Source organism: Lissotriton vulgaris, chromosome 1_1, assembly GCF_964263255.1.
Source record: "Lissotriton vulgaris chromosome 1_1, aLisVul1.2, whole genome shotgun sequence".
In the NCBI taxonomy this organism is placed as follows: domain Eukaryota; kingdom Metazoa; phylum Chordata; class Amphibia; order Caudata; family Salamandridae; genus Lissotriton; species Lissotriton vulgaris.
The window spans coordinates 1981378598-1981405569 of NC_141685.1; the positions used below are offsets into that span (position 1 = coordinate 1981378598).

Here is a 26972-nt window from a genome sequence, read left to right on the forward strand (position 1 = left end):
GAACCTTTCTGAAACAAAGTGTTCTCCTCTTACATGAACTCTGCTGCACGTGCAGTCCCTTAGGCGGGCAGTTCCCAGTACAAGAACTCAGGTCCATTCTGACATAAAAATGTGCTGTTGTTATTATTAGACTTAAGTGTCCAATACAGGCTGCTCTCAGGGCGCATTTTGACACAAAGCTCTGTAGAGGGTGAATCGTGGAGCTGCGGTTTGATGTAGTCCGAAGTCAATGGCGTTGCTGTGCTGTGTAAATCGAGGCAGCAAGCGGGCACAACTCACACTCGGTCTGCAACAGAAGTAGGTTTGAAAATAAATCGTACCCTGGAAAGGATATGCCATGCCAATCTAATGGAAGGCTGTCATTTAACGATAACAGCAAGCAACCCTTTCCAGAACGAGTGACAAACACCCCATGGAACCAGAAATAATCAAGGCTGTTTATAAAGCAAATGTTACCATTGGATGTATTGAAAAAAGCGAGTTCAGATGCGCCTGAAGGCACTTTTCTTCTAGTCTTTCTTTAAAAAAGAATGCATTTAAAGCTTTTGATTACATACAGAGCCTAGAGTTGCCTAACTGATATTTATTTTTACTGAAGCACAACTCCCCTAATTATAGCAAACCCTGTCCCCTTGATTGAAAGTTCGGCTGCACTTTTCTGTGAGGTGGGCTGCTGACAGCTGCTGGTGACAGCCTCTCGAGCAGGCCTTTCAGCTGGTAGCAGCCTTCCCACTGTTAAACTTCTGACCTCCCACATCACACGAGCTGCCCCCCGCCGACACTGCCCGAGGACAAGTCAGTTGCATTTGCATCCTTTCAAAAACCCAAAGCAAATCCGAATATAGATTTATTAGAATTCGACACAAACGCCCCCATACTGATTCAACCTGAAAACATGCAGCCTATTTTTCTACTATTATATTGTCTTTCGCAGGAATAAATGCAGGCTTGGAAAAACAAGGTGGGGCTTATTCACAAACTTCATTTTGTAATAGTGCTTAATGGTTCAAATAAATAAGTGCCAGGAACCTCATCAGGAGTGCTCAGCGGATTGCCCCCTGCCAACGCCACCAGCGACAGAACCTATACGATTTCTAACCATCACACTCTACAAGTGTGACAGTTCAGACTATTACAGCCCCTCAAAGCTATGAGTGGCTTGGGCAGCAGCTATTAGTTATTTAATGTTTATTGAATTATCAAAGATATGTTGTTGTGTTCATCTCTAATTTAGACAAACAACACCACCATGTGGCAGACTATCATAGGTGCCGGTGTTGATAAGTAAGTGCTCGTGCCGAGCAATGGAAATCACTGGCTCAAATTAAGCACTGCTTTGTGGTACATTTAGTAGTACTACAATAGTACTACAAATGTATTACAGAATGCTACACACAAACCTGTGTGTGAAGGTTTCACATTTGACTCCTCCTCTTTCATCTTTTCTCTGAGACTATTCTCGCACACATATGTTTACTAGGTAGAAGTAAATGTGGGAGGTACAATAGTGAGTGGTTGAAAATAGTGAGTACTTCTTACAAAACAGATGGTTGTATAATTGAGTTATTGGTTGAGGGGTGGAAAACCTACTCAGGCAACAACCAAAATCCTCATCAGGGTGAATCTCTAAAAACACTAAATTGGCCTGTGCTTAACCCATTGGTAGCTTGACACTAAAGCAGTCGGGCTTAACTGAGAGGCACTGTGTGAAGTATTTACGTAGCACAAAAACAGTAACAAATTGAAAACACAATACAAGAAAAATGACATACTAATTTAGAACAATAAAGCAAAATGTAATGAATTATTTGACACCAAAACAACAAATATCCAATCTGTACAGCCAGACTTATGAATTTTAAAGTTCTAAGTAAAAATAGAAGTCAAGAAGTAGAATGCTGTTGGTATCTGGTTGTGCTAGAACTGGAGAAAGTCACAGGTTCAAGCCTACCATGATGGAGTGCGGGCCGGATGCAGGGACCAGGTTAGTCCTGCTGTAAAGAATACCTTCTCATAGTCTGGAGCGTAGAATTCAAACTTCAGGATTTCACAAGTGGAGTTCAATTGCAGGAGCTGGGGAGGTACCTCTTCTGGATAAGGAATTCTCTCTAGCAGAGGCCAGAAGGGCTCAGGCAAATTCAGTTGTAGGATCTTGCAGATCCATTTGCATGTCCAGCCAGGGTGAGTTGCAGCAGGTCAGTTTGGCGGTTGCAGGGAGGCCTTTGGAGCTAGTTGTGTCCCTGTAGCTCAGAACAGGAGGTCAACCACCTGACTCTTAGAGTCGCTCTGGTAGGACCGGGTTCAATGACACAGTCTTCTCACCTTCAAGCAGCCAGGGACCCCTCAGGCAGTAGGGCAGTTCTCTAAAGAACAAGGCAGGCCTCAAGCATCAAGGGAGTCCTCTGGTAGAAGCAGGGAAGTCCTCAGAAAAACAAGACTGGACTCAAGTCACAGGGAAATCCTCAGAGAAAAAAGGCAGGCTTCAACCAACATGTATATTTGAAATTGAAGAGATGTAAAGAAATTTCAAATTACACTATGGAGCATACGTTTTTATATGTTAGAAGACTTGGTTGCAGGACAATGACTCATTGAGAGACATTTGTGCTTTTATGGGAGATTTTTTAGTGAAATATGCTCTCACATAAAACTATCACTCAAGATACCGATAACGGCTAATTGCATTTTATGCTAAAATCATTATTTCTTGTAATTTCTTGTAATTTCATGACATGTACCTGAAATTTCAACAAAAATTTGTAATTTTACATGCCTTTACTAATAACGTAAACAATGCAAAAGCACCAAACAAATAATGTATAGCCTCATTATCTTCTGAAAAAATGAGAAGCCTCCCTGCATACTTTTTGGTTGCAGGTCTTGTGTTGTCCATGGGATGGTTGTTTATCAGCATCAATGTCCTCTGAATAGTTTCCTTCTAGAGTGAAATCTACCCTCCATGGTGGCTAGCTTAACCACAGTTTCTATTATAGTCCTACAAAGATAAAACACAAGACATGAGAAGCACTAGCTCCCAGATGGTGAACCATGGGAATGACACCATAGAAGCACCCAATCAAAGTAACTAACCCCTGTATAAAATCATGGGTCAATAATAAGAATTTCCAAACTTAAGAAATCCATGGGCATGGTACAAAATAGTAGTAAAAGTTGAAAAAACACAAAAAGCAAAACATGTACCTGATAACCGCTTAATACTCACTTAGTGAGAAAAACCATTAGAAGATTTAACAAGCACTTGCAATGTCAATAGGTCTGTCCATATGAAAAGAATATTGTAATGCATAGCATTACATGTAAATAAAATGAGAATAGATGTGCATTTGAGTGGAAGCAAAAGACTGTAGAATAATATTGGTATAGGTTAAAAGTTCAGGTGACATACACCGTCAAGTGAGACTTAGAAAATTATGTAGGTTCATGGACTGCCCTCCTCCCATAAGTGTTGCTGCCAGAGAAAAATAAAATTAATTATTGACTTATCTAGGAAACTTTAATAGCGTTCTAATGTCATGCCTGTGCCACTACAATTTCAAGCTTAGGTAACTGGATAAATAAACAAAATGGCCACAGCCACTGTTAGACCTGGTATCTTTGGCATGGTTTCCCCTGAATTTTTGCCTCTGCCTCCTGTATTTTTGCCGCTGTGCTGGATTTCGTTTTTGCTGGTTTAGATGCTTTGGGCACTTTGCCACTGCTGATCAGTGTCAAAGTGCTCGTGCTCCCTGGGTAAATTGTTATTATGATTGGTTATACATAATTGGCATATTTGTTTTACCAGTAGGTCCCTAGTAAAGTGCACTGAGTGTGACAGGGTTGGTGATTCAAATGCTACTAGTGGGCCTGCAGCACTGATTGTGCCACCCACATGAGTAGCCCTAAAATGGTGTCTCAGGCGTGCCACCACAGTGCCTGCGTGCCGTTGCTAACTGCCATACTGACCTGACCAGTGTCCCGACTGGCCAGGCCTAACCCTTCCCTTTCTGTACACATTGGGCACCCTATAGCAGGCCCAAGGTACCCCCTGGGCAGGGTGCAGTGTATGTGAAAGGTAGAGCATTTACTGGTGGGGGTGACATGCTCTGATAGTGAAATACTGCCAATTTCGTTTTTCACTATTCAAAGGCTATCTTGCCCATAGGATATGATGGGGAAGGTTGTGTATAATGTTTACGTGCATATCTTCCCATGGGAGAAAGATAGAAAATTGAAGTCTGGTATCACTAAACTCAGAAAGTAATACCCCATCTTTTAGGAAGGATGGTTTTTAAAACCTGTGTTTGAAAACAGCACGTTTAGAAAGTAGCTGTTTTTTGTCTAACTTTTCTGTGTGCCTTGGCCTGTTTGTGAATTGGCTGTCTGGTTTGTGAGTGACAGGGGATGGGGTACCCCAGGAGACTGGAGGAGTCAGCACTGGGCTGAATAGCTCCATCTGCATCTTGAGTGGTGGGAAGGGACTGCACCTGAGGCTGAATAGAGCTGTGCTTGACATCCACAATGCTGGCTCCAACTCCTGGTGGGCGGCTGACGACTCTGAACCTCTCTCACAAAGGAAAGGAGTCATGTAAACATAGGGCTCCAGGACTGACAAGAATTGGTTTGGACTAGGCAAAGGCCTATCTGCCTTCAGAGAACAAAGAAAATATGAGTATAAAAAGGAATACCCAGATCCCTGAACTTTAGATCATCCTGGAATCAAGAAGGATCCTCTGCCAAGGAGAAAGCCTGGAAGACTGAAGAAGAAGGAATGACCTACTGTAAGACTGGCCTGCAGTTGCTATTCTTCCAATGAGAGGAGAAGGACTTTGCTGTTGCTCTGTCCCCTAGTTTGAAGAGATCTCCAAAGGCCTGAGAAGAGCTGGCCTACTGTTAAGAAGTCCCAGGAACAAAAGGACGTCATCCCTAGCTTCCCACCTGAACTCTGATGTGTGAGTTCTGACCTGCCTAGAGTGCTTGATCCATTTGTGGGGGCTCTGGAGGTTGTTGCCTGCTGTTTGGGGAGCTGGAAAATAAGAAGAAAAGAAGATCTACAATTTGCACGCATCGCTCGCTTACGGAGCGCACAGTCAACACTGCGAGAAGATTCTGTTGCCGCTGCAAGAACCGACGGATCGTTCACTTGCGGAGCGCATCGCTCCGGTGCAGGAAGATTCCCGTCGCTGCGAATATCGTTGCAGAGCCTGAGGTCGCTGTGAGAACCGTCGCACCGCTTGCTTGCGGATAGCATCCCGCCGCTGCGAACATCGTCGCAGAGTCCAGTGCCAATGCTTCAAGGGGCTGTAACAGAAGAGGATCAACTCTGCGCCGTGCATCGCCACTGCTTCAAAGATCATTGCTGCCCCAAAGATCGTCGCATCGTGCCTGTGTGAGATGTTTTCTACCAGAGAACCTGCACCCCGGAATCCATACAAGGTATCGCATTGCTTCCCATACAGACCGGATTCATTGCAACACGCCCGCTGCGTGCAGCGGGCTTGTCACATGACCTCCCCAGGGTCTCAGGAGTGACACACTGCTTGTTTTTCGACGATGCGTTGGCCGCTAGGAACTTTTGTCGTATCTACAGATACATTGGGCTAAAACTGATGCACTGTGGATTATTTTGATGAAAACCTTAGAACTCTTTTAAAATCATATTCTTGAACAGTGTATGTTGGATGTTTGTTGTTTTGGTCTTGTGTAATTTAGATAAAAATACTTTATTTTTCTAAACTGGTGTGGAGTCCATTTGTGGTGTTATCACTGTGTTACTGTGAGTGTTGGTACAAATACTTAACACATTGCCTCTGATAAGCCTGTCTACTCGTGCCAAGCTACCAAGGGTAGGAGCAGGGGTTATCCAAAGAGTGTATCCCCCTTACACTGACTAGAAGCAAGGGTCCTTATTTGGACATTTGTACCTACCTCTGCCAACTAGAGACCCCCAGATCTAACAGCCGGGTAGAGGGCTAGCACTTTTTTGGGGTGCACACAACTTCTGCCCAATCAAAACATGTGCTCCTGACACCCAAAATGTCGACAGAGCCAAAAACCTTCTCTTATGAGGCTTAATCTAGACCACAAAAACGATGCAACTAGTATATCCAAGCAGCAGGTGCATACAACCCAGGGTATATGTCATGTGTGAAAGGTCAGTCCCCCTGAAATATAGAGGCACAAGACATTGACACTTCCTTTCCCCTAAGTATTTTGGTTTATTAATCTTCATGGAGTAGCGTGCCTTTTTATGTGTGACTTACTCCTGAATTTCCAGACCTCATTCAGCATTTTCTTTGAGTAGTTGTATCTTATTGCACATTTAGATTTGATATACTCAGGAATGTCTAGAGTAAAACATACTTAAGTACTTGAGAATAAGGGTTCTTCAAGAGTGTGTAATTTGTCTTACTATTTTTGAAAGTCAGTAATTTAATACCCAAATTGTATATTGAATGTGACCATAAGCAATAGACAAATTCACCAGCAACACCAAATGTAATGGGCGTGTGCAAGTTCACTTAGCATAGATGTTAGTGCAACATGTTGATAGACTCCATGCAATGAAGTAGGAGCTAAAACGCATAAAATGCGTATTTTAATATTTGTAATCAGTTTTCTTAAGGAATATGTTTGTGAAATTAAAGGAATAGTCGCCTGTAATATACATAGGAAATTCAGCATTAGCAGTAGTGACGTGTCACCGAAGTGCACTGTGATTGTGATTTTTCAAAAGAGGTTTAAAAAAAAGGCTTAAAAAGGTGACTAGCAAAACATGAATTCAGATGCAAGTGTAGACTTTGAGAAGCGTTCTAGTACTTTTTGATTATGTTCCTTGAACTAGGTGGTGATTACATTATCAGATTTAGAGAAGTGTTAGACAACCTAATTAAACACCTTCAGCTCAAAAGCGGCATTGATACAACCAGCTTGCTCAAGCTATTATAAGAGTCTGGTCTTACAAAATGATGTTATAAGTAGTGACTTTCAAAATCTCAACTGCGAGATATGTATAAATGACACGTTCCTAAAAGCGAGTGTTCTGTGTACTTGTCTCCTCTCTCCTTTATACTAAAGAAATGTATTTATATTCAAATGTACCGTGTCTGCAGTGGAATCAACCAGAGAGAAAGTGAAAAACATACCCAACAAAATACAGCAGACCTGATTTGGCATAGGAAAGTACAACTTCGTTTTATGGGGGGTGGGGGGATTTTATGTGCAGCAACTAAAAGGTGTGTAGATTGCGGGGCATTTTGAACTTCGGTACACCACCTTCTCGCCTCAGGCCATGTTTAATTTGGCAGAACTGTGCCCAATAGTCCATCATGCTGCAGTGCAAAAACATCAACTGTAAGTAACATTAAAGAATCCGGGGCACATCCACAAAGGCAGATTTGGTAGTAAATATAGGTTCATAGCAAACCACAAATGGATTCGTGGCCGGCTTGATCTTGTGGAGATCTCTGTTACAAGTGCAGAATTCTTCACACACATGAATTCCATTTGAAAGATTGCAAATTGGATCTTCCAAGACGTGATTACTCTTGGAAATTTGTAAACGCCCACAAACGTGAGCATTTGTCAGCATTCCCAAACTTCTAATGTTCTCCTTTCCCCCTGGAAAGTGTTGGATTTTTACCTCAGCCAGGGGATAGTGTAAACCTTTCGAGGGTGGGATGAAGAATAAATCCCCTCCAGATTTGCCGGGGATGTACAGCGAGAGTTTCCTCTGCAGGAAAAAAATATTTCCCCGAGGAAAACAATGGGCATTTGAGAAGAAGATCCAAAACCCTTGTGCAGAGTTCTCATGATGGAGAAATCTGCATAGTGGGAATAGGATCCCCTGAGAATGTCTCAAGATCTTCCCAGAAGTACAAATGCAAGAACGCGCCTGCTACAGCTTTCTAGCCGTACTCGGGACAACCTTTGTGCATTCCAGAAAGGAGGAAAAGTATGTAAAAGCAGATAGAGCTCTCACAGCTATGCTGTGCCTACTTTTTTGTGAAAAGGAGGTCTTTTTGTATTTTAGGCTACACTGGCTACAAATCCAAGGCTTTTTGTGTGACAAGAGCATAAACAAATCTATTCCGTGGTTACATTAACTATACCCTTAGCACCATAGGTTGACAGTTCATCGACCACATTACCATGGTATAGATAGACATATTTTTTGTGATTGAAGTGTTATCATACCAATTGCTACCAACTATAAAATGGAAAGTAGAACATCTGGTAAAATGGCTAAGTGAGTTAAATTATTTAATCCTCAGGTCCCAAATTGATTACCAGAAGGGCTCACTGTACCCTTCATTTTTCTTATTTCAATAAAATCTAATCAAATTAATTGTGTTAAACCAGACCTCGAATGTCATCGGATAAGCGAATTGAATAAGCCCTAGCCCCCTTGAAGAGGTCCCTTCATTCCTCCTTCGTCTTTCTAGCTCTCCAACCTTTAAGCCTTTACTTCACCTACACATCCATCTATCCATCTCTTTACAATTCCATCTATCCATATCCATCCTCTACCATTCTATCCATCCACCCTTTAATAATTACAATCTTCATCTGTCCTTCCACTCATTCTTCCAACCATTTATCCATCATTTTTCCCACCCATATTTCTTCCAACCATCCATTATTTCACCCTCCTTTTATCAATCCACCCAGCAATCCTTTCACCCTCCAATCCAGGTTTCAGTACATCCATCCATTCATCCTACCTTTCATCAATCCTTCCAGTCATTCTTTCTCTCAGCCATGAACATTTTGTTTTACCATTCCATCCATTCATCCTGTCACCTTTCCATCCATACTTTAATCATTTTGGCCCTTCTTCTTGTATCAGTTTTTCCTTATTTTCGTACAGATTTCATTTCTCTCTCTCTTCCTTCCTGTCCTCTTTCTCAATCTTTTTCTCTCTCTGCATTTCTCTCTCCTTCCATCTCTCTCCTTTTTCTTTCCATATCTTTTTCTCTTCATTTCTCCATCTGGGCGTCTTTTACTGTGATTGATTTTGCCTCTCTAGCCTCTATTATGGGTTTGCATACTTTGTTTCTTTAAGAGCTTCTGTGTACAGAGCTGCACACACAACAGGCCCATAAATTATCAGCATTTTTAATGTTCGCAAATCCCCCTTAAAAGCTGCTAAAGCAAGAGGGATGGAGGTTCTCAACGCCACTGTTATTTATCATAAAGATGTGGTAAAAACAAAAATTGGTCCATAGATATATTGCAAAAAATGGCAGGAATAAAAAACACAGAAAAAAGAACACAAATAGTACAGAGGAAATTCAAAGTGCATTGGTAAGCCACTGTATAGGTGGTTACCCTTACATCTTCCAACACATACCTTGAGAACGGTAAAAGTCTAAAGGCCCATGGGCAGGTTAATAAAAGCAATGACGTGCTTGAGAGACTCCATAACTAATCAATGCCAAATAAGTGCACGCAAACAATCACACTGTAAGGGAGAGTATCGTTAATTGGCTATATGTATGGTTACCCTTAGGGCCTTCCAAAATATACATGGGAGAAGGTGAATGCCCGAAGGTCCATGGACACTTTAACATCAATTTAAACTAGTAGGGAAAGCGTTGGATAGCGGAGGGGTAAAAATGACTATTTCCACTCCAGTGAGTGCAACAGTAGGGAAAGTGCTGGATAGCGTAGGGATAAAAATTACTATTCCAACTCCAGTGAGTGCAACAGTAGAGAAAGCGCTGGATGCCAAAGGGGTCAACATTATTATTCCCACTCCAGTGAGTGCAAAAGTAGGGAAAGCGCTGGATAGCATAGGGGTGAAAATTACTATTCTGATTCGAGTGAGTGCAACAGTAGAGTAAGCGCTGGATAGCAGAGGGGTAAAAATTACTATTCCCACTCCAGTGAGTGCAACAGTAGGGAAAGCACTGGATAATGGAGGGGTAAAAATTACTATTCCCACTCCAGTGAGTGCAATGGTAGGGAAGGCGCTGGATAGCGGAGGGGTAAAAATTACTATTCCCACTCCAGTGAGTGCAACAGTAGGGAAAGTGCTGGATCCCATAACAATAAAAAACAAAAACATCAGCATTTACATTTTATTTAATTTCCAATATTAACATAATTAAAATATATTATAAATAAATATAAATGAAAAACATTAATTACACATTAATTAACCAGTACAATATCCACAACACACACCTAAAGTTAATTACACATTTACAATCACTAATTACTAATTAATTAATGGAAATTAATGTAGAAATATTTAATAATTAATCAATAAAAAAATTAACTGCTTACCACCCTTCACACCATTTACACATATAAACACCACAACACACACCTAAAATTAATTAAACAATTAACATATTTATCATTAATTGATTAATTGAAATTAATTAACAACTAATTATCAAATAAGTATTAATTAATCAATTAACACATTATTTATTCAATACACTTTAGCTCATTAAATTAATTCCCATCCTATTCCCCTATAAACCCACAACCCGCTACAGAACTAAAAACACAAAATTCAATTTAACAAAAAAATATTTACTATAAGTAATAATTTAAATCTATATAATTAAATAACTTCCCACCCTATTCCCCTATAAACCCACAACCCGCTAAGGAACCAAAAACACCGAATTAAACTTAAAATAAATTAATAACTAGTAACATTTTAAAACATATAATAAAATGACAAACAATGAACATTAAAAACACAAAAATACATTACATTATTAATAATTCAATATTTTTGTCAACTGTATTTTTGTAAATGATATTTGAGACATCAATATTTTTTACATCTATATTAATTACCTGTCAGTCGATATTCTTGTCAACAATATTTTTGCTGTCGATATTTCTTCTCCACGATATTTTTGCAGCGATATTTATGTCCCTCGATATTTCTATGTTGATATTCCTGCTCTGCATCGCAGATAACATACTGGGACGAAATCCATGAACATGGAGGTGTAATTGCCATCATCCACAAGGACACCATCCACTGCACGACCTCCTCAGACCACTCAACTCTTGTAATGGATTATCTCAATTTCTCACTTCATACAGATAGAAAAGACACCATCAGAGGCACACTTACCTAGAGATAACCAGGACCACATCCTAGCTTTTGAATGCCTTTTCTGACCTCATCACCCTTAGCACCATTGACTCTGAGCACTAAATCTTCCTATGGGATTTTAATGTACACATCGATGACACCAACACAACAGACCTTCTGGAAAGCATGAACAACAACGATCTCAAACAACTTGTCACTGACCCCACCCATGTCGCAGGACACATGCTCAATCCCATTTTATGCCCAACAGCAGAGTCAAGTACAATCACGTCTCACAGCACTGAGGGACTCTTGTCCCCACCACATCTTCAGCCTCGAGAGCAAGACGAGCTCAAGAAAGTCCTGAATGCCTCAACCACCAGAGCGGCCTTTACTGAGGACTGGAAACATGCCGAAATGAAACCCCTCCTGGAGAAACAATCCGCTGCCCAGCATAACTGAAGTACTACTGGTCCTTCTCCCTGCGCCCCTTCCCAGTGAAGGTTCTCGAGAAGGCAATCAACCAGAAAATCACTAAACACCTTGATCACCACGCCCTCTTGGACCACTCTCATTCTGAATTCTGAGTCAACCACAACACCGAGACATCCCTGATCACATTCACTGATGACAATAGAGCCCTCCTAGACGTGGCAAAATAGCAGCCCTCTTCCTCCTTGAACTGTCAGTGACCTTCAACACTATCTCCTACATCTTGATCAACAGAATCCACCCAATTGGAATCCAAGGAAACGCCCTCAAATGGATCCCCTCATACCTCCCTAGAAGAACACAAGGAACCTGGCTCCCATCGTTCACGTTGGAGCTCAAGAAGATCATCTGCGGTGTCCCACAAGGTTAGTCACTCAGCCCCTCCCTCTTTAACACATACATGACTCCTTTGGCCAACACCGTCCGATCGCACAGACTCAACATCATCTCCCACGCCAATGACACCCAGCTCATCCTCTCCCTGTCAGCAGACCCCTTCACCACCAGAGCCAACTTCCACAAATGTATGATGAACATCGTGGACTGGATGAACGAGAACTGTCTCAAGCTCACATGGACAAGACAGAAGTCCTTATCTTCGAGAACAACACCTCTCCATGGACCGACCGGTAGCTGGCTAAACTCGGCCTGTCCACTGCCAAGACAGACCACACCTGTAACCTCAACATCATTTTGGATAGCAAATGATCTTTGCAGAAACAAGTCAATGCAGTCTCATTCGCCTGCTTCCATACCCTACGCATGCTCTGCAAGATATTCAGGTGGCTCCCATCCAACATCAGAAGGAATGTCCCACTGACCTTCATCACCATCTATATTTGATCATATGCAGATGAGGCAAATGATTGTGTGGGTGAACAACAATGAAAGCTCACTGTGCTAGCTTATTAAATATAAAGTATACCACACAGGCATTCTTATGGACTAAGACTTCATCAGGGTAGAACACAGCCATATTAACAACATGTTGAATCCAAGGAAAGTGACTCAAAGTCCTATATGAAATACAAATCAAATACAAAATTGGATAACAGAATAAACAAGAGTTGAAAATACACATGATCTATAATAATTAGTATAAATGGCATTAAGTTAACTAAGTCAAAGGTCAAATGTTCATCAGGGTAGTGAGTTGACTCCATTCATCAGAAGAGTTAAGTCCTCAATCCATGGATTGCACATGTCAGATACATATGCTCTCCTGAATCACGAGTTTTGCTGTAAAGTTATCACCTCTAGGGTTGATACATGGCACTTCAATTACTTGCCAATGTATGTCCTTAGAATTATGTCAATTTTCTTTGAAAAGTCCTACCAGAGGAGCCCAAACCACTCTGCATTCGAACCGGCTATTATGTTGCAAGAGTCTGTTTTTCACTTTTTGGGTGGTTTGGCCTATACAGATCTTGTGGCAAGACCATCAGATAGTGTCACTCCAATGCTGTTACAATTAGTAAATGTATCCAGAACTAATTACATCTACACATTCATACATCTTAGTTTTTAGGCAATATTTGCTTAACCTTCACCACTACATTTCTTATGCCTTTGACAAGATCAACCCTCTTTCTAATTAGAGGATAGATGTAATGGCAATTAGCAGTGAAGCCTAACGACCTTCCCTAACATTTTGCCCCCTTTTAAAAGGACAGAGTCAAACGTGTCCCATATATTGTGCTATTGTCTATAATCTTATTTTTAATAGCATTACTTGCCGAAGGAAATGTATACACAAACATTACCCTAGTAATCATGTTGGAACTTTGTTTAGAGACTAGTAGGTATTTCCAGTGGGTTTACTAGGCAGTTTTCATGATATCCCCTCTCTGGTAGTTGGCAATCTGGGAATCTGATTCCTTAAAATAGTCACTCTTTCCTCTGCAATTTCTACATATATTTAGCAATTTCCCATATGGGAGATTGTTACCTAGAGTGATGCCTATAATATATCAAAAGGAACTGCTTTCAGTGCACTTGCGGAAAAGTGCCATATAGATTGTATTCTAATTACCTGTGTCAGTCAAGTCCAAAAATGTAATTGCATTAACATACTAAGTAATAGTAAATTGGATGTCATCTGATCTAGAATTTGTCCAGTTCAGAAGGGATATGATAGAGGCCATGTTGTCATTCCAAATGATGAATACATCACTGATGTAGGGTCACCAAAGAGCGATGTTTTGTCTAAAAGGAGTTGTGCCACTGAAAAGATGCTTCTGTTCTCAATCATGCTCATTATCATCCATGAACAGTTGGACCTGAACTGAAGCAAATCCAGTTTCCAACACCATTATTTTGGTATTAGAATGTATTCCTGAACTGAAGGAAGTTGCCAGTCACAGCTATCTCTGTCCATCTGAATATGAATGGAGTGGGGACCCAGTGGGGGTGTTCTCTTGTGTCCAATGTATGAAACATTTCAAAAAGGGCATTTGCCTGGAGTGTATTAGTGTTGAGCACCTGAATGCCCATTGCGTCTACCGATTGAATGTGACTGCCAAATTGACCCCTCAAGTTGCCTGGTGAAGTCCATGCTGTTGTGTACAAAGGATCGTGTGATTGACACTAATGATTTTTTTTAATATGTTCTCAGATTGGCAGAGGAACCACACCAAGAATCTATGAGTCTGTCGGGAGTTCTAGTTTGATTATTATGTATTTTGGGTGATAAGTGTGTCACAGATATTCAAGCATAATTCACATCTAAGAACACATGCTTGTTGTTGTTGTTGAAGAAACCTTTGTAAAGGCCAAAGTGTGTTGTTGACCTGATGAGGGCCTGCATATCAGCCTTGTGATCAGATCTGAGGTTGGTATAATGGTCTTTATTGAATAATTGACTAAGGACCTCAGTGCAGTAAGCATCCTTGCTCTAGATGTCTATCCGAACCCCTTTTTCTGCAGGTTCCTCTACAATCTCACAGGTGGTGGCCAAGGTATTTTCCTTTTCCAGTGGGATGTAATGTGTGTATCTGTATTCATTTTTCAACGTATTAATGTCCCTAAGTACAAGCTTTTTATACGTTATAATCTTGGAAGGGATCATGTATGATGGTGGATTAAATAAGATTTGAGGGTGTTAACTGGTGCCACTACTACATTCTTTATGCGGATTACTGTAAAAACAAATGTTGTAGTCTCAATTTACGGAAGAATTTCCAATTTAATTGTGAAAGGGTCCGGTTTAGTAGTGGAAACAAAACTGAGCCCTCTACTCAGTACTTAAATTTCACTGGAAGTTAGAATGTGCTTGGATATATAAAAAAAAGTTGGACACAGTGATCCTGTCAGTATGTTGTGTGTTCCCTGTCATTCATACTTCTGCCTGTTGATCCTCTGCCTCTCCTTCCGAGGCCCACATTTTGTTCCTTACCAAACTGTGCCCACATGTCTGTCCCACCATGAGTGTGCAAAAAGAAGTCAAGGTCAAGGCACCATTGACTTTGATTTAGTTTGTTTTCGCATATTTGTATGCAGTAACATTAAGACATCCCACTATGCATCAAACCACATTTGCGCCAAAGAAATTCAGCACATATCTAATGTGAAATGCATATCCATTTGTATCGAAGGTGTGACTTTGCCTTTGTTGTCTTGGGGCAGCTAAGTGAGACTAATGATATATGCTTATCCCTTGACGGCATAAAACACTGAATATAACAGCTCTGTCTACGTGGATCTATCCTTTTATAATCAACATAGAAAAGGAATATACAAAGGCAAAAAAGCTTTGGTGTATTCCCACAAGCTCTTTAGGAGAAGCAGATTTTGTCTCCCTTGCAGAAAAGTTCAAAATGACTCTAGGCCCATAGCAGATTCATGTTTTGAATAATTTTTTTCTTATTACATTTTCCATCTGGAATATCATTATGACTGTGCTTTACTACGCAATGGATAGAAGCTCACATGCATCAAGAAAGGTTCAGAATAGATCTTGCATTTGTTGGTAAATAAGTTTGAACAGTTATGACATATATCCACTTAATGGCACATAGAATGAATGTTTCATACAAGTTTGAATGATAGGAGGAAGCATTATTCAGTGGAAGGGTATTACCCCACAAACTGGGGAGGGCCTTGGGCAAGACAGAGAGCACCCGGCCTGGCTGCATTATATTGGACCAAAAAGCAGCATTGATTATCCATCTTACAGGCAGGGCCGGACTGGCCGTAGCGGGCACCAGGCAATCCCCCGGTGCGCTGCAAGGCTGGGGGCCGGTTTTGGGCCCCTGGGGATCGGTTTTGTTACAGGGCCGTTTTTGCAAAATCGGCCGTAACAAAATCGTCCGAAAACTGGCCCTGACAAAGAGCTCAGCGGCACCCCCACCCCGGGGGGGTGGGTGTACAGGGGGGGGAGGACTGCCGAGCACTTTGCCAGGGCCAGTTTTGGTTCCTAGTCCGGCCCTGCTTACAGGTTGGGATTTGATTGAAAGTTCACATTACCTAGGACAGCAACCTCTCATGTAACAACTCTGGTCTCACCAAACATCCACCTGCTAAAGTATGTAGTATGATCACCAGTTTTGCAAACCTGCCCAAAATACTGTATTGAATGAGCCCTGATATGGACCGGTAATGTGGATAGACCTGTCTGAGAGGGTGCTCCACAAAATAATAGCAAAAGAGTTTGGGTAGGACAGGGATGGAAACGAATTGTGTATTATGTTTGGTGCCACGGAATCACCATTCTCTCTCTATGGCCCTGTTAGTAGTCCTCAGCATAAAGGATTATAAACACCACATTAGATTGCAGGAATAAGATGAAGCCAAAAATAATAGGGAAGCAACACAAAAAATGAAGAATGCAATAGTGACCATTGTAAAATATTCCTCCCCAGTCACAGTTCTGGGATAAATGCATCGTTTGTATGCTCACCATGCCACCCCAGGTTGAACCCAGTCTTGAACCTGGCTTAGCAGTTCATGTTGAACTGTTCCCAACAGTTAACAACAGTCTGATTAGTGTGCTGTACAAATCAAGATAACATAACATATTATCAAAAAGCAAATGTCACTGTGGATTCCATCTTTCATAACAAGTGGAGCAAAACATAAATTATTTTTACACTATTCTAAAATTTGATTTACATCACAATGCGGCATCCACATGGAAAAAGTTGAGTCTTCTACATTGTGGCAATGAAGGTATATGTTTTACTAACATTTAATTTGCCCCACTTTTATATATGAAGCACCCATCCTTATAGGCTTACACGGCAAACTAATGGGCGACATATGTAATATATAAAAGTAGGGTTCCTACTTGGCAAAGACCTTGCTCTTGCCAAGTGCCACTGAGTTGGTTTAAAAATGTAACCCTAGGCAGAGCACAATGATGTCCTCCAGGGCAAATTAGTTTTATAATTTATATGGGAGAGATGATGTGGCCTAAGAGTTAGGGGGGGGGTCTACCTCGAAGCTGGGGAGCAGGGCTCGAGTCCCGGCAGAGACGCTCAACATCCTGTGATTCTGGGCAATTCACTTAATCTTCCCGTGACTAACAAAAAGGATTGTGTCCATCTGTAACGCAACTGGTCCTTGTGTAAAGCGCTCTGATACCTTCGGGTCTAATTCGAGATTTATAAAACTCCTCCAAAAAATGGGTGGTGTAAATACACCTTGTAGCCCAACTATATCACTTAACTTCCACATTACTTTTGCTTACCTTAATTGTAAGTAAAATGTGACATTCAGTTTAAATATGCTTCCTTTGTCACTGTGCCTTTTTGGGTGAGTGTATTTTTTCTGTGCTTAATGGCTTGATAGTCGAGGCCTGCTTGAAACGTTTCTGGCATTTCATTTTGCCAAGGGCAGTTTGGCAGTGATGCCTCACCGCACAGCCTATCAGTTAGTCCATATAAGCTCTTTTTACGTTGATACCCTCAGAAACATCCTCAGAGCACTCCACCGTGTACAAAGTATGACCATTGGAGCACTGAATAACCATAGCAAACTGGATTCTGACTGTCAGCGCGCCCGGGGTTCTTCATTAGCTCCTTATAGGGATTTTGCTGCAAGCTCTCAATGCTATCTACTGCTCAATTAGTACAACTACAATCTGCAATTCTCTAGAAAATATTACAACCTTTCTCCCTCAGTTGCCAGTTGCACTCTTCTAGTCAGCTGCATGTTTGTATTCCTTTCTGTAAGCTTCCTGTATTTGATTGTTGGTGATAGGTCTTAAAGAAAAAAAATCACTCCCTCGGTCACTCCTCAGAAAAAAATCTAAAACATAATGTATTCATAGCTTAAGTCTCTGATTGCCATTGTCTTCAGCCAATAGTACTGAAAATGGTGTTGGAGTGTCAATAAAGTGCACTCCTCACAGTGTATCTTACTATTACTATCTCTTCCTTTCTGTCCTCTCACCCATCCTCTCATACACCACATTGTTGCTCTGTATATGACCATTAACTTTTCATGAAATTCAGGGACTCATTTTTATGGTCATTGCACCACCAGTGTGTTACTTTTTTGGACGAACCCTTTGGACGAACCAGTGCCTGCTCATATTGACAAGGCCATGTAAAGCCACCTTGCATGACTTTTCATAGCCTTGTAAATATGGGCCCCTTTCACGCATTACTCTGCATGAAATGGGTGTTCCATGAGTGTTGCTGTGGGCTTTCCCAGATGTACAAAGCTGGGAATGCGTCAGAATCCTACGCGACGCAAAGAAGAGAAATACTATAATTACTACTCATGTTTTCCTCTTTTTATGAGTACTGCATTCTTCAGTATGCATCGAAGGAAGAAATTGCCATCAATGATTGTTTTTATGCAGGAAGATGTCCCTTGCAACGCAAGTGGGCCTGCACTAGTGCATGGCAGCCAACTGTGCGCCAGGGCACTGAAAAGCGAATGGATGCGTCATATTTTTGTTAATACAATGCATCTCAGTGCTTTTAAAAAGACGCTGCCCGGTGCAGCAAAATGTCCTGCGGCGCCTCGCTGCGCCATTTATTTGTAAATGAGTGCCTAGGTTCCAGAATAGCAATGGGGAATATCTATGGCATCATTACTAAGTAGGGTGTGGGTTCTCTGACGTGTAACCTCATAGAGGATATTGTTACCAAACCTCTTCTCACTCAGCCTTCTGTTGGTCACTCAACTTGTTCATTGAGGACATTCTATTGATTCCAAGTTCGCATAGATTACTGGTAATATCATGCTTTGCTCTGTATCATAGAGTGACAACATTGAAACTATGGTGGTCTCTTGACATGTTTAATACATGCATTTTAAAAGCTACACTTTGCCTTATTTCTTTTCTGCGTTGCCCCCGCCCTGAAGTACATAGGAATGGCATGAATCATTGCTTAGCTTCTTTGTCCATCAAAGGCAAACAATACCATAACTTTGGGCTCTGCGTCACATTACAATTTAACTAAAGCCCCACCCCCACACATTGTTTCAAGCAAGTTCAGACAGAAAAAAAATATGTTAGTGCCATAAATTATGATATTAAACACCAAAAAATATTACTTGAAATGCACACGTTTCCTTAACACAACACTGAAAAGCAAAATGCGTCTTTGTAGGCCTTTTCTGTCATACTGATAATCTGGCATGTTATATGTGTTATATGTGAAGTAAAAAAAAAGTGGCCTAGAGTTGTTTTCACACATCAATCATTGTTTTTTCCTTTTGCGTTGTGAGAATAAATTGTACATTTATAAATCTATATTGTCTTACGTGTCGTAACAATTCTTAGCATGTCATAATTGCTGACATGACTCCTTTCTGCGTCTCTTTGCATCACATTTCACACCCCAAGCATCCTGCCCACCCCTCAAAAAAAGAATTCTGTGAACAATTAATTATTGTAAAGAGCTTTATTAAACGTCAGTCATGTGGGCGATTTAACATTTAATGTGTAAAATACAAACACATCCACAGATATAAGGTGTAAAATGCAAACACATCCATTGGAATGTTGTGGGGAGTTGTGATGTCCCCATGAAGATCTGGGTTCCATTCGATAACACCTCATTTGATTGAGGAGGTGTCTGGGCTATATTTCAAAGACTAAATGCCTTTGTATAAGAATGGAAGAAGTATCTCTTTTGAATTCTATATAATAGTGATATGTTTGTGGCTCTGCTTATCAGCTGTCAGCTGTCTATGCTTGTAGGGGACGAGGGAATAGAGCCATGCCCAGGAGGAAGGACGTGCTGAATAGGCCTCTAGAACTCTGATCAGATAAGGCAACCCGAGGTTTCTCTCTGTCCACTGCTCGTGACAGCTCTTTTACCACTTTAACAAAGCTCACTCTGGGGCTTGGGACAGCACCTTTCAAGGGACACTTAGTCCAGCGAGTCAGAGCAGGCAGGCTGCATTCAATATCTGTACATTTTTATACTCTGTAGTAAGTGTTGAACTTTCCAATATTCCAGTAGGAACAACTCTTTAAATGCCATGCAGAAAGTCCCTTTCAAGTTTTTCATAGTTACTTTCATGAGACACATAATAATATCAATATTGTGGACTCAGTACATGTTTTCTTCCGCCCTCATTTGCAAGGAATATGCATATATGTTTAATCTGGGTAATGTGCGAGAATCCATTACAGATATTTTACAGACTTGTGTTTGTTTCATGCAACATCCGTAAGGTACGTTTTTTTAAATCCAAACAGGGCCTCACATATGCAAAATGGGAGGGTGCCACAGAGATTATTTGCAGTAAAATTAGTGGCTTGCTGCTGTGTTACAATATTGAAAACACACATCACTATCCTTGAATACTGAAGGAGTGTGCATGTGCACTTTCAGTGACCTGGCCAAAAAGGGTACATGAAAGAGCTGAACCTGATTCATAAAATAAAAGCTGAACTGAACAGGGTACCCCAAAACACGTTTGGTCCAGTGCCCCCAAAATCCTTAATATGTCCCTGGATTGCCGTTTTTTCCATAGAAGACACGCCATTGTTTTTCCACTCATGCAGTGGAGTTAAATTAACAACCACATCTTTATATGAGCAAACGTCTTGTGCTCCTCGCAATTTACACTTACACTCGACTTTCATGTACCATAACTAGGCTTTCCTGTTTTCAGTTTCTATTATTGGTAAATTCTGGTGGGGGTTTTTCAGTGTGTTCAAGTGATTTTAATACCTTAAAAACAGTGGTTATCAGTGGTTACACATTTTTGTGCCATTAAAAACAACAGAAACAGTGAAAAGGCCCTCTGAACACTGGCCCTTTAGACAGGCAACGCCAAAACAGCCAGTACACAATTTGCTAACTCTGGCCACTGACAGCATTCCGTGCCAATACTGGTGCACTTCAAGATTGTGATTCTCTGGGCAGGTTCTGCAACATTTGCTTGAACTGGGCGCTTAGGCCTCCGAGGTATTGAAGCGGTCAAAAATGAAGCAACACTTTTGAAACTCCAGAGAACAATCAACTTTACGGAAGGGATCTAGAACTTGTACAGAGTACCACAGTGAGGTTTCATTGACTTCAAATGCCATGGTTGGGGAAGGGACATTTCTGTGCATCATTGCAAGCCATTTCTCATTCATTCATTCATCTTAAAATAAAAGTTCCTGAATTTCTCTTGAAATTTGATTTGCTTACCAAGTGGCAAGCACTATAACATGGACCATGTTGCAGTGCCAAAGTCACTAAAGGTGTCACCCAGCCTACTCTCAAGGAGACTTTTCATATCTACACCAATTTTGCTGAACACTTGGCAGACAAGTTTTTTGTCACACTCTAGTTTTTTTTATTATATCCACTACAGCATTTATGTTAGGGTTTTCCTGTAAAAATCTAAGAATGCAATACAGTGCACTTTTTCACATCACTAGCAATATACGACTAAAGATCCACACATTTCTTGCCTTTGGCTTCATCACTCAGCAAAAACTCTGTAAACGGTTGCCACATGGATAATATAGCATTCACAGCCCCTTGGACTGAGAACCATCAGCTAAGCGAAATAGCTGGGATGGCTCTTTCTTTGATGCCACACAAAGCACAAAATGAGAATTTGTGTTTTAGTTTTGCACATAACAAAACAGTGCACCAGAATAGACTAAAAAGTGAATAGCATTCTTCATTAAATCTGAAGAATGTAAAGATGCTTTCAGCATACCATCTAACAGGTGGCAAAGATCTCTTACAGGGAAGCACTTCAGCTCATATATCGATTTTGAGGTCATCACACAACTTTTCATATACAAAGCTGAATCCCTGCAAATACAAATAATATCACTCCAATCTTTGTTGAACTTGGAAATAACCTTTTTGCAGTAGCATTCCAAGAGACACTGCTTTCCATGTTTTCCAAAAGTCTGGTGTCACCTTTTCATCACTATCCCAGATGCTTGCTGATAGCACACTTTTCACATATACTTGTCACTGTTTTGGCGTTGCCCGTCTAAAGGGCCAGTGTTCAGAGGGCCTTTTCACAGATAAAAGTTTACATGGGAAGGAAAGATTATGCGCACATGACCAAAGACTCACTGTAGATGTATTGTATGGTGTACTACAATAAGTTTGATTTGGAAACATTTATTTAGACCTCATATACACTGTACGTACACTCCATGCACTATCAGTGCAGAAAGCAAGTAATAATAGAAGCAAAACTTTCCATAAACACAGGAAAAAACTGTTTCTGTTGTTTTTAATGGCACAAAAATGTGTAACCACTGAAAACCACTGTTTTTTAAGGTAAACCTGTAAACTGTGGTTTTTTTAGAGTTTTATATAGCGCAAACTAGACCCAAGACATCGGGTATCAGAGCGTGTTACAGATGGACACATTCATTTTTGTTAGGCATGGGGAGATTAAGTGATTTGCCCAGAATCACAGGCTCATGAGTGTCGTTGCCCAGCTTTGAGGTCGACCACTCTAGCCGTAAGGCTATGTCCTCTCCCCAATACCTTCAGGGTAGAACTTGCACAATATATAATTGCAACACAAAAAGAAATGGCATCTAAAACACTTTCCAGGCACATAGTTTCCTTATGGCTCTACTTTTGTTTCACGGCACTTAAATCTGGGAAGAGGACCTAATGTTGTGTGCTCGTGCTTTCTTAATAGGCACATGCCACTACAGGAAATCGATTTAAAGGGATCTGTTGACGGGTTATAAAAGGGTCAAATGGCAGCAACTATTCCCACCAGTATCAAAATGGAAGTAGAAGGCTTCACTCTGCCCTCCCTCCTGTTGCTTTTGCGTCCCATCCAGCCCCTATTGTTTACACACCTCCTCCTGTCTTGCTTTGGCTCCCACCATGCTCCCTCATGTTGCTTCACTGGTTGCCTCCCATCCTTTCCTGTGTTACTATGACGTTCCCCCATCCTCTGCCCATGTGTGTCCACTGTCCAAGCCCGCTTAAAAAAAAGCATTTGCAATACAATAGGTCTCACATTACTGAAAGTTTGAACTATTGATGTTGCTAATAATAATGCAATGGCAATAGCTCAATCTTTCAGTACTGCAAGAGCAATTCCATTGCAAATGTTTTTTTTCTATTTATTTTTCAAGCAATAAGCACAGGTGCGGCAATTGCTTAAAAAATAAATAAATAAATAGAAAAAAAACATTTGCAATTCAATAGCTCTCGCATTATTGAAAGTTTGAGCTATTAGGGTTGCAGTAATATTAGCAACGCCAATAGCTCAAACTTTCAGTACTGGGAGGCCTGTTGCATTGAAAAAGCTTGATTCTCTCTATTTTTAGCCATGCTGCACAGGAGCCACACTGCAATACTACATAGCTAAAGATTGATAAAGTCAATAGCTCTCGCATTGGACCTAGTGGCTATGCCAATCCTTGTTTATATGATGCAGGTAACCAAAGAAAGGCTCCTTTTGAGATTTCAGGGTGCTTTATGAGGGCCCAGGACCCTAACCACTCTGCCACGTGGCTGCCAAACATTTAAGACATCCCCCCTTGAACCCTGGGCCCTTCATCTCTAATGTGGCCTTGATGGACGAGCAAAGGTTATTCATCATTTGTGTTGGCCCACACTGTACTGGTGGGTCACAGACAGTGAAAGGCCGCACCGAGTACGATGGTACCGTGGGCTGCGTTTTGTGCTCCTTTGTTCCTCTTTGTATTAACCCGCTGGCCATGCAGCAAAGTGAAGTCACACACAGGTGCAGTGGGGGTCCATTACATGAACTACCATGTAAATAAGAGGAAAACTCACTTGGAATTTCACAGGCACGAACTATGCACCCGCTGCCCAGGCAATGTGTATTATAGAAAAGCTCGCGAAGAGATCCAGAAAAGCAAAAATGCACGCACTCTGTTCCCTGGTACCTTGTTCATGTGGTAGCGGTCTTTGAACCCTAGTTTTCTTTTGTTACTATTAAAGGAATGGGACTGCAGTACTGGATGACAATGATTTTAAAAGGAAAGCCCATGCTGCCCTAACCACACTGACATCCATGACCTGGTAACCCAACTTTCAGAAGTATTTTATTTTCACGTACACCTCATTATGCTAAATAAGGCTTCAGAAAAAGTATTTATTAATTGCAGCAACATTTTCAATTGGTAGGGATGTATGCTATGTTCACGTTATTTTGTCCACTTTCTTACATAAGTAAAATATTATAAGCGAATAACTTCGAAAATGTATTATTTGGGACATGAAAAAATCTAATTGTGTAACTGATTTCTTCTTTCAGCGCCTTGCTAAAGAAGCCGAGAGATTTCAGGAAATGCACCAGTGGCAGGACACGTTTCAAGTAAGCCTTTTTCAAAACAGTCCAATTTACCAGTTGTTCATTGCAGTAATGTTGGTACAGTGAGTTGTTTAAGAGAGTGTGTCTTGACAGCTGCAGGGCCTATTAAACATAATGTTTCCTGATTGGAAAATCAATACTCCAGTTCACTTTTTCTTTGACAATTGTCCAAGCGTAATCACATGTGAAGTGAATGATTGCAGGCTATTTGCCACTGTGTTACAATACAAGTATCATGCAGATAAGTGGATACCTCAGACACTTTACCAGGCAGGGCGTAATTGCAAAATTATGATATAACAGAAGGTGCCAATTTTAAGGGAAAATGTTATATATGTTATTTATAGTTTAAATGAAGCTGTTGTGCCTGTAATTGCTAATGAAGTGCAGTAAAGGTAGAATGTGACACCGGCATACTACAAAAGCATGCTGTTTGACACTGGTTTAAATAAATCAGAAAATTCAGTAAAGACTTTGACTGAGGACACACAAATTGCCCGTTGCAATTTTTAAAGTGGAATGGCTTGTATTGAAATGCGCCCATGTATGCAATGTAGCTTACCTTTTACTTTGATAATAAACACTGTCATTAACAAAGTGCATGAACTGGGTGATAAAACAGATAAAAAAGGTATTACACATATACTTATATACCATGGCCTAGATGCGAAGGTAAAACAAACTATCCCTTTTAGATTCATCATTTTAACGATTTTATTAATTGGTCTGTACATTATACTTCTAGGTGGTGTGGAAGCATGGCACAATGGTGGCTCACCAAGCTACAATTACAATGCTTTGACAATTTTCTAGTTTGTAATTTGTGTCGAACAACTGCTTGTGGTGCAAGAAATATAGACAACGTGTAATTCCGCTAATACTAGGCCTCACATATCTTTTGCGGCTGCATTCTTTCTCAATATGTTTTGATGGTTCCTCCTGCTTCACCTCTCAGAGTTTGTATTATCAACGCTTGCTTGTTTTTGTTGCACCCTGGAGGACAGTTCAGTAGACAAGTCTTATTCCAAACCGAGCATCGCTTTCCTGCCACACTCATTCTGCATGGAACCGCTGCCTAAGCTAACAGTCCTTTTGACTGTCACTGGCAGCCCTTGATGAAGGTGGCGGCGGCGGGGGAGGGGTGGCGGTCATTTTTGGCAATAGTGCTCATGCTGGCATTGACGATGCACGTTTGCCAAACTAGTAATGTCAACCGTTTACCATTACGTGATGCTCGGTCGAAATGTTCCTTTTGTTTACAACCCCCGCACTCTTGGATCTATTTCTGCAAACGAAATGTCAATGCCCCCTTTGCACAGTCCGCGGTCTCCCCGTTTGTGAAGGCCGCTCGTCATTTTTCCTGCTGAGAGCCACAATGCATTGTATGGTGATGGAAGTAAGACCATGTTGAAAATTCCACTCTAAGGAAGGCAGGCCTACGGATGCTCCAGAGGCTGACAGGCTGCTGGGCCATAGGAGAATAAAAGCTATGACTCTACCTTCAAAAACCTAATATTTGGGGACCTGCTAGTTTATGATGGGGCCCCCACTCTGCCACAACATCATTTCCCATAGAAACATAATTTACCGCTAAAGCATCAAATCAATATTTAATCTTTCCTACACTTAGAGCATGGGTACTCACAAACTTTCTGTTGGGGGACAAAATTACTGTGTAGTTTGTGACCGAGGGCCACACCAGTAGGGGTGGGGTCAGTTTGGGGGGCGGGGCTAAAGTATACAAAATCAAACCCGTTTCAAAACATTAGCAATGTGACAATGCTGTATTTCAAAAGCAGATGCAACTACAAAGAGCACATTTTGATAATACATTTTTATTAGCATATAACAGCAATCTTAAGAGGCATTACATTGCTTCATGCACACTTTGACCCCAATTCCATCACAGTCTCTCTCACCGAGTCAGTCAGTCTCTCTGTCGGTCAGTCTCTCTCCAATCTTTCAGTCTCTCTCTGTCAGTCAGTCTCTCTGTCAGTCAGTCTCTCTGTCAGTCAGCCAGTCTCTCTCTCTCTCTCTCTCTCTCTTTCTCTCTCAGTCAGTCAGTATCTCAGTCTCTTAGTCAGTCAGCCTCTGTCCACTAATTCAGTCTCTCTCTCTCCATCAGTCTGTTTATATCTGTCAGTTAGTAAGTCTCTCTCTGCCAGTCAGTCTCTCTCTTAGTCAGTCACTCTCTCAGCCAGTCAGTCTCTCCCTATCAGTCTCAGTCAGTTAGAATTTCTCTCAGTCAGTCTCTCTCCCAACCAGGCAGTTAGTCTCAGTCAGTCAGTCTTTCTCTCTCAGTTAGTCAGTCTCTCTCTTTCTGTCAGCTAGTCAGTCTCTCTCTCTCTGCCAGTCAGTCACTCTCTCTCTCAGTCACTCTCTCTCTCAGTCAGTCTCTGTCAGTCAGCCTCTGTCTCTCTCTCTCAGTCAGTCCGTCTCCCTCTATACTCTCTCCACCCTCTCTGTCTCCACTCTCGCTCCACTGTCTCTCTCCACTCTCTCTCCACTCTCTACTCTCTCTGTCTCTCTCTACTATCTCTCTCTACTATCTCTCTCTCTCTCTCTCTCTCTCTCTCTCTCTCTCTCTGTCTCTCTCTCTGGGGGGCCATGGGTACATTACCTGCAAGGTCCACATGCCGCCAAGGAAGACCTGCTGGGCAGCTGGCTGCCCGAAGGCCATACTATG

At 41.3% G+C, this 26972-nt stretch overlaps 1 protein-coding gene across 2 annotated transcripts in view; it reads left to right on the plus strand.

The window, feature by feature from the left end:
* Nucleotides 1-26972, plus strand: part of CACNA2D1 (calcium voltage-gated channel auxiliary subunit alpha2delta 1) — a 1701483-nt gene that overhangs the window by 734623 nt on the left and 939888 nt on the right. For both annotated transcript variants that reach the window (XM_086919803.1, XM_086919796.1), the window contains exon 4: nucleotides 24230-24289. In XM_086919803.1, coding sequence (XP_086775929.1) covers nucleotides 24230-24289 — 60 coding nt within the window. The remainder of the gene's footprint in view (nucleotides 1-24229; nucleotides 24290-26972) is intronic.